The sequence below is a fragment of the Microchirus variegatus genome (assembly GCF_963457635.1).
Source record: "Microchirus variegatus genome assembly, chromosome: 16".
Taxonomy (NCBI): domain Eukaryota; kingdom Metazoa; phylum Chordata; class Actinopteri; order Pleuronectiformes; family Soleidae; genus Microchirus; species Microchirus variegatus.
In genome coordinates, this window is record NC_139817.1 from 940,143 (window position 1) to 949,931 (window position 9,789).

Genomic DNA, 9,789 nt, shown 5'->3' on the forward strand with positions numbered 1-9,789 from the left:
TCCAAAATGTGACCATTTTTGGAGAAAAAAAATTTGGTCCAAAATTTGACAAAAACGACATACTATACAATGTCGTCCAAAATCTGAATTTTTTTTTGAAAAACTTTTTTTGGTCCAAAACTTGACAAAAACGTCATACTATACTATGTAGTAAGTCACAATATACTATGTCTCCAAAATGTGACCATTTTTGGAGAGAAAAAATTTGGTCCAAAATTTGACAAAAACGACATACTATACTATGTCGTCCAAAATCTGAATTTTTTTTGAAAAACTTTTTTTGGTCCAAAACTTCACAAAAACGTCATACTATACTATGTAGTAAGTCACAATATACTATGTCTCCAAAATGTGACCATTTTTGGAGAAAAAAAATTTGGTCCAAAATTTGACAAAAACGACATACTATACTATGTCGTCCAAAATCTGAATTTTTTTTTGAAAAACTTTTTTTGGTCCAAAACTTCACAAAAACGTCATACTATACTATGTAGTAAGTCACAATATACTATGTCTCCAAAATGTGACCATTTTTGGAGAGAAAAAATTTGGTCCAAAATTTGACAAAAACGACATACTATACTATGTCGTCCAAAATCTGAATTTTTTTTTGAAAAACTTTTTTTGGTCCAAAACTTCACAAAAACGTCATACTATACTATGTAGTAAGTCACAATATACTATGTCTCCAAAATGTGACCATTTTTGGAGAAAAAAAATTTGGTCCAAAATTTGACAAAAACGACATACTATACTATGTCGTTCAAAATCAGAATTTTTTTTTGAAAAACTTTTTTTGGTCCAAAACTTGACAAAAACGTCATACTATACTATGTAGTAAGTCACACTATACTTTGTCTCCAAAATGTGACCATTTTTGGAGAAAAAAAATTTGGTTCAAAATTTGACAAAAACGACATACTATACTATGTCGTCCAAAATCTGAATTTTTTTTTGAAAAACTTTTTTTGGTCCAAAACTTCACAAAAACGTCATACTATACTATGTAGTAAGTCACAATATACTATGTCTCCAAAATGTGACCATTTTTTGAGAAAAAAAATTTGGTCCAAAATTTGACAAAAACGACATACTATACTATGTCGTCCAAAATCTGACAATATTTTTGAAAAACGTTTTTTGGTCCAAAACTTGACAAAAACGTGATACTATACCATGTAGTAAGTCACACTATACTATGTCTCCAAAATGTGACCATTTTTGGAGAAAAAAAATTTGGTCCAAAATTTGACAAAAACGACATACTATATACTATGTCGTCCAAAATCTGACAATTTTTTTGAAAAACGTTTTTTGGTCCAAAACTTGACAAAAACGTCATACTATACCATGTAGTACGTCATGCTATGTTATGTCTCCAAAATGTGACCATTTTTGGAGAAAAAAAATTTGGTCCAAAATTTGACAAAAACGACATACTATACTATGTCGTCCAAAATCTGAATTTTTAAAAAAAAAACTTTATTTGGTCCAAAACTTGACAAAAACGTCATACCATACTATGTAGTAAGTCACAATATACTATGTCTCCAAAATGTGACCATTTTTGGAGAAAAAAAATTTGGTCCAAAATTGGACAAAAACAACATGCTATACTATGTCGTCCAAAATCTGACAATTTTTTTGAAAAACGTTTTTTGGTCCAAAACGTGACAAAAACGTCATACTATACTATGTAGTACGTCATGCTATGTTATGTCTCCAAAATGTGACCATTTTTGGAGAAAAAAAATTTGGGCCAAAATTTGACAAAAACGACATACTATATACTATGTCGTTCAAAATCTGAAATTTTTTTTGAAAAACTTTTTTTGGTCCAAAACTTGACAAAAACGTCATAATATACTATGTAGTAAGTCATACTATACTTTGTCTCCAAAATGTGACCATTTTTGGAGAAAAAAAAATTTGGTCCAAATTTGACAAAAACGACATACTATACTATGTCGTCCAAAATCGGACAATTTTTTTGAAAAACGTTTTTTTGGTCCAAAACGTGTCAAAAACGTCATACTATACTATGTAGTACGTCACACTATACTATGTCTCCAAAATGTGACCATTTTTGGAGAAAAAAAAATTTGGTCCAAAATTTGACAAAAACAACATACGATACTATGTCGTCCAAAATCTGACAATTTTTTTGAAAAACGTTTTTTGGTCCAAAACGTGTCAAAAACGTCATACTATACTATGTAGTACGTCATACTATGTTATGTCTCCAAAATGTGACAATTTTTGGAGAAAAAAAATTTGGTCCACAATTTGACAAAAACGACATACTATATACTATGTCGTTCAAAATCTGACAATTTTTTTGAGAAACGTTTTTTTGGTCCAAAACGTGACAAAAACGTCATACTATACTATGTAGTACGTCACACTATACTATGTCTCCGAAATGTGACTATTTTTGGAGAAAAAAAATTTGGTCCAAAATTTGACAAAAACGACATACTATACTATGTCGTCTAAAATCTGACAATTTTTTTGAAAAAGGTTTTTTGGTCCAAAACTTGACAAAAACGTCATACTATACTACGTAGAACGTCAAACTATACTATGTCTCCAAAATGTGACCATTTTTTTTAAATAAAAAATTTTTTTCTAAAACATTTGGACGACATAGTATAGTATGTCATTTTTATCAAGTTTTGGACCAAAAGAAAATTTTCAAAAAAAATTTGACCACATAGTATAGTATGTCGTGTTTGTCAAATTTTGGACCAAATTTTTTTTTTCTAAAACATTTGGACGACATAGTATAGTATGTAGTTTTTTGTCAAATTTCGGATGACATAGTACGTCGTATGTCGTCCGAAATTTGACCTTTTTTTTAAAACAATTTTTTGGTCCAAAATTTGGTGATCAATGTCATACTATACTATGTCGTCCAAAATGTGACTATTTTTATTTCTTTTAAACTTTTTTCAGTCCAAAATTTTATCCAAAAGTCATAGTATAGCATGTTGTCCAAAATTTGACTAAAAAGTTATACTTTTATGTGTTGTCAAAGTGTCAAAAAAAAGTTTAGCGCGTTGTCAAAAACTATGAATAAACAGTGAATAAACACACACTGACCTGAATACTGCATGTGAGCTCCCAGAAAAGAGTCCAGCATTGAGCCCAGCAGACCGGCCACGCCCCCGTACACAACGATTGGCCACTGAGGGTTTGCCATGTGCAGGTCGTTCACCATCAGCAGCTGTGTCACAAAGTAAGCCACGCCCACCGTGAGCCCGCCCAGGAAGCTGGCGATCAAACCGACAGGCGTGACCCCGCCGTTAGTTCCTGTGGGGAATGAATACGATGATCACACACACTTATTATTTTGGTTAAATGTTCTACTGAAGTGTGATTTAAAGAATGTTTTTTGTTTAAAAATGTTCAAAAAGACTTTTTGTTTTTAAATTAAAAATACATTTTTTAATAAATAAATAATTAAAAAAAAAATTGTTTTCATTTATTTTTATATTTTTCTTTTAAAAAAAATTCCTCAAAGACAAAAAAATGTAAACAAAGAAAAGTCCTATAAAATCTCACCTGCCGGGACTTCCTTCCACGTGGTAATGAGCCTGGGCTGTGATTGGCTGAGCACAGGCCCCACCTCCGACGCCCAGGTGTCGCCGGCGCTGCAGGCGAGAGCGCCCACTAGTGACAGACACATCCACGAGGCCGAGTACTGTTTACCGAAGTCGATGGGGATTTCACCTGGACCCACCTGCAACACACACTCATCAATATTATTATTATACTGTTATAATTATTATTATTCATATGATATATTATTAATATTTGATATATATATTATATTATTTATATGATATATTACATTATTATTATATGATATATTATATTATTATAATTATCATTATTTATATGATGTATTACATTATTATAAGTATTATTTATATTAAATATTATACTGTTATAATTAGTATTTGTATTATTGATATTTATATGATATATTATATATTACATTATTATTTATAATATATATTATATTATTATAATTATCATTATTTATATGATGTATTACATTATTATAAGTATTATTTATATTAAATATTATACTGTTATAATTATTAATATTTATATGATATAAAAAATTATTATTTATTTTACATAATACATTATTTTAATTATTTGTATTTTGTATTATATTATTATATGATCATTTATTTTATTATTCATATTACATTAGTATACTTATTATTTATATTATATACTCTAACGATTATTATTTATATTATGTATTATATTATAATTAATTGTATTAAAATGATTATTATTTATATAAAATTATTATTTATAATAATAATATATGTTATATTATTATAATTATTATGAAAAGAATTGATTTGTAAAGAGTTTTTACCTCGATCATGTAGAGCAGAGCCAGTTCTGTAGGAACTCCTCCGTTACAGAAAACCTGGACCCAGTTCCTCTGACCTCCTGACACACACACACACACACACACACACAGACACACACACACACAGACACACACACACACAGACACGCACACACACAGACACGCACACACAGTGTGTTATCTTCAGTCATTTATTCAGCTTTAAATAAAAAGGTTCTCGTGGTTCTCGTACCTTCTTTGTACTCGGCGTCGATCTTCCTCTTCATGGCTCCGCCCCATCGCGTCAGTTTGGACGAGGTGATGAAAAACGCCATGAGAGACGAGAAGAAGCTGACGTTCGCCATCGTCAACACGAAACCCACCAACAGAGCTGAGAACAAACGTCAACAACAACAACAACATCATCACACTTCCGCCTCGTCAGTAAATCAATACTATTCTATAATATGAGATGAAGAGATTTTAAAGACTGTTGCACTGATCGTCATCACATTATTGATATAAATATTATAAATAATGATTAAAAAAAAACACATGGAATCAACAAAATCACATTTAAAGCCTAAATATTTGTGTTAAAGCAGAATTGGACCATATTTATACTTTTAACTGCATAAGTAATCAGATTACACGCCGCTATGTAATCTGAATACATGCCCTGAAACAATCGGATCATGTATGTTGAAATAATTGTGGATCACATGCACTCACATAATCTGATTAAGACCAACAAATTCATCGGATTATGTAAACAAAAATAATCTCAACTGCCAAAGTAACTGATTTCATACGACTATTTAATCTGAAAACATCCTCTAGAATAATAACTGGATTACATACACTCACGTAATCTGATTAAGATCTCTTTTGTTTTTTATAAACGTAATCAGCTTAATTCAGTGATTTTAATCTGATCAGTTGAGCGAATGTAACCCAGTTATTTCATCACACACAATCAGATCATTTTAGTGAATAAAGCAGATTACTGGGCCAGTTCAAATCAGACTATTTCTGTAGGTGCAATCAGATTCATTTTGTTTACATCATCAGATTATGTGAGTGTATGTAATCCAATTATTTTAGCGTGCATAACCGGATTATTTCAGTGGACACAATCAGATTATTCTAGGGGATCTATTACATGGCCGTATATACATACATACATCTATGTAATCAGATTACATAGACGTATGTAATCAGATTACATAGACGTATGTAATCAGACTACATATATGTATGTAATCAGATTACATATATGTATGTAATCAGATTACATATATGTATGTAATCAGATTACACGTGCAGTTAAAAGTTTTGTTGTTTTACAAACAATGTTAAAAATTCTGCTGTAACACAAATAACTAGGCTTTAAATTAAAGATTTAAGACCTTTTATAAGCATCGTTTTGTTGATTTAATGTATTTTTCAATCTATATGTTTATTTCACACATTTATTCTATATAATAGATAATAAATGATCAAAGCAACAGCCTTTTAAACCAGGGAGAGACGTCACAGGTACGACAGATCTCGTCTCATGTTAACGTACGGACATAATGTACATATATTATATACACACACACACACACACACACACACACCTCCCAGTGCTCCTGTACGGTCCAGGCTGCGTCTCTTCAACGCTCTCGCCGTCAACACGAGGGGAATCAAGATGGAGAGCAACCATCGCCATGGAGACACAGGCTGCAGCGAACCTGTGAAAACACAGAAAGATGCTAATTATCCACTTATTTATAATTCCAAAATCTCCTTAAAGTTAAAAATGTTTTACTTATAGTTCCAAAATATATTTATAATTCAACAACCTAGTTATAATTCCAAAAACAACTTAAATTAAAAAAAATCTGCTTATAGTTCCAAAACGTATTTATAATTCCAAAATCTACTTAAAATTCAACAACCTAGTCATAATTCTAAAATCTACTTAGGTAGAATTTAAGTTCCCAAATCTACTTCCTTAGTTCCAAACTCGAACTTACTTATTCCAAAATCTACTTAAAATTCCGAAAATCTACTTGAAGTTCCAAAATCTACTTATAATTTAAAAATCTACTTAAAGTAAAAAAAAAATCAACTTAAAATTACAAAATCTACTTAAAGTTCCAAAATCTACTTAAAATTCCCAAATCTACTTAAAGTTCCAAAATATACTTATAATTTAAAAATCTACTTAAATTAAAAAAAAATCTACTTAAAATTACAAAATCTATTTAAAGTTCCCAAATCTACTTCCTTAGTTCCAAATTGGACTTACTTATAATTCCAAAATCGACTTAAAATTCTAAATTCTACTTAAAGTTCCAAAATCTACTTAAAATTCCCAAATCTACTTAAAGTTCCTTATAATTTAAAAATCTACTTAAAGTAAAAAAAAAATCTACTTAAAATTACAAAATCTACTTAATGTTCCAAAATCTACTTAAAGTTCCAAAATATCCTTGTAATTTAAAAATCTACTTAAAGTAAAAAAAAAATCTACTTAAAGTTCCAAAATCTACTTAAAGTTCCAAAATCTACTTAAAATTACAAAATTTACTTAAAGTTCCAAAATCTACTTAAAGTTCCAAATTCTACTTCTAATCCCTAATCCCACAGATTGGTCAGAGAGTGACGTCAAAGACCACAAAGTGTAGATTAAAGTTAAAGAGAATCGCGAGAACATGAACGTTAATCTGAAACATTTCCTTCTTAGAAAACTGAGTCATTAAAAAGAAAAGCTTCTTCTCACATTTAGTCGATAAAGAGTAGAAACTGTGTGAAACACTGCAGTCAAACAAGAGTGTGACACAAGAATTTACAAACAGGAAACAGTTTAACCACGAGCTGCGACGCCGAGCGTGAAAAAGGATTTTGGCAGAGTCTTAAAAAGTGTTTTGTGTAAATCAAGGATGATGATGAAGATGAAGATGAAGCTAACGCGGCGTGAAGGGGAGAGAACTGAGGGCAGAACACATGACTGTGTTTGTGTCTCACCGTAGTAACTGCTGATGACCAGAGAAAGAACCCAGAAGAAGAGCGAGAGCGCCAGAGTGACGCAGAGAACCACCATGTCCGTCATCATCTTCACGTATTCCTTCATCAGCAGCTGCTGATCAGAGTCCATGACCACGAACCAGGGAGACTGAGGAAGAGGAAGACCAGAGAATCAACACGGAACCTTTTACCGTTACATCAGTACGTCTACATGAACGTCGTACGTCTGCATGAACGTCGTTACACGAACATCGTACGTCTGCATGAACGTCGTACGTCTACATGAACATCGTTACACGAACGTCATACGTCTACATGAACGTCGTACGTCTACATGAACGTCATACGTCTGCATGAACATCGTTACACGAACGTCATACGTCTACATGAACGTCGTACGTCTGCATGAACATCGTTACACGAACGTCATACGTCTACATGAACGTCGTACGTCTACATGAACGTCATACGTCTGCATGAACGTCGTACGTCTACATGAACGTCGTACGTTTACATGAACGTCGTACGTCTACATGAACGTCGTACGTCTACATGAACGTCGTACGTTTATATGAACGTCGTACGGCTACATGAACGTCTACATAAACGTCTACATAAACGTCTACATGAACTTCGTACAGCTACATGAACGTCATACGTCTACATGAACGTCTACATGAACGTCTTTGCACGAACGTCGTACGTCTGCATGAACGTCGTACATCTACATGAACATCGATACACAAACATCGTATGTCTACATGAACGTCTTTACATGAACGTCGTACGTCTACATGAACGTCGTAGGTCTACACAAACGTCGTACGTCTACATGAACGTCGTACGTCTACATGAACGTTGTAGGTCTACACAAACGTCGTACGTCTACATGAACGTCGTTACACAAACGTTGTACGAACGTCGTACAACTACATGAACGTCGTACGTCTAATAACGTCTAATAATTCCAAAATCTAATTAAAATTCCAAAATCTACTTATGGTTCCAAAAAATTCCAAAATCTACTTATGGATCCAAATTCCACTGAGTTCCAAAATCTACTTATAATTCGAAATTCTACTTATAGTTCCAAAAAAATCCCAAATCTACTGAGAGTTCCAAAATCTACTTAAAATTCCAAAACCTACTTAGGTTCCAAAAAATTCGTTTAAGCCAGAGTTTGTAATAATATAATTTTAGATGAATAAATGTCCTGATCTATAAACGTCTTGTTGTGAAGAGACTGAAGAGAATCAAACGTCACAGAAGTCAACATTTTACAGATGTTTTTCGAATGAAAACGAGAATAATAACATCGCAATTCCTGTGAAAAATAATCACAATTAGAGGTTTATTCCAAATCGTTTTGTCCTTCACTACATTATTCTATATATATATTCTATATATATATTCTATATATATATATTCTATATATATATATATATATATATATATATATATATATATATATATATATATATTCTTTTTTTTAACAAAAAAAAAAAGACACTTCTACAGAAAAATAAAAAAATAAGATAATCGAATAAATAAATAAATTCATGACTGGTTGAAGAATAACAACTCATTTAACTCGTTGTCAAATAAAAAATATAATATAATATATATGTATAAAAATATAATTTTGATGATTTAGCGAGAGCAAACCCGTGAAACCGTATGTAAATGAGTAAATATCGACTGATTAATTCGACGATATAATCCCGGTGTGAACAGTTTCTTTTTTATTTTAATTTAAATGTCAAATCTCAGCTGTTTTAAATTAAAAAACTCACCTCTTTTCAGCGCAGCCATCGTCACGAGTCCGCTTCGTTTATTAAAAAGCGTTAAAAGAGCGAAACTATGAGCGACTTTATCTCGCACTAATGTTCGCGTCTTCGAGTGAAAACGACACTAAACCGGGTTATTTGTTTTCTCAGAGCAGTTAATGGTCACAACTAACACGTTTACGATGTTAACTCGCTGCTAAACTAACAAGACAAACGACGTTCGGCTTCTTAAAACACTGGAGGTGAAGGAAGGACGGACGCGTTTCAGCGACGGACCGACTTCCGCAAAGACCCCGCCTACGATTGTTAAAGAGACAGGAGCCTAAATATGCGCACATTTTTGATTTATTAATAATAATAATAATAATAATAATAATAATAATAATAATAATAATAATAATAAAGACCACACAATCCATACACATGTTATTATTGCTTATTTTAATGTTAGATTTATTCAAGCACACAAATTCATCATCTTTTTGTCTGAGAATTTCAAAACATTGTTAAAAATGTATCATTAAAATCTCGCAGAATTTGTTCATAATTGATTTGTTTTGATTGTCGCTCAAAACCTCAACGTTTGAGATTAGATTTAACGACTAAAAAAAA

The 9,789-nt window shown here is 31.7% G+C and overlaps 1 protein-coding gene across 1 annotated transcript in view; it reads right to left on the reverse strand.

The window, feature by feature from the left end:
- tmem19 (transmembrane protein 19) overlaps positions 1-9,396 on the reverse strand; it is a 35,360-nt gene extending 25,964 nt beyond the window's left edge. The window contains exons 1-7 of the mRNA XM_083903194.1: positions 9,184-9,396; positions 7,391-7,538; positions 5,998-6,111; positions 4,629-4,766; positions 4,400-4,476; positions 3,565-3,742; positions 3,103-3,312 (exon numbers count right to left, since the gene is read on the reverse strand). Of these exons, the coding sequence (XP_083759320.1) occupies positions 3,103-3,312; positions 3,565-3,742; positions 4,400-4,476; positions 4,629-4,766; positions 5,998-6,111; positions 7,391-7,520 (847 nt within the window). The 5' untranslated portion in view covers positions 7,521-7,538; positions 9,184-9,396. The remainder of the gene's footprint in view (positions 1-3,102; positions 3,313-3,564; positions 3,743-4,399; positions 4,477-4,628; positions 4,767-5,997; positions 6,112-7,390; positions 7,539-9,183) is intronic.
- Between the last annotated feature and the right edge of the window lie 393 nt (positions 9,397-9,789).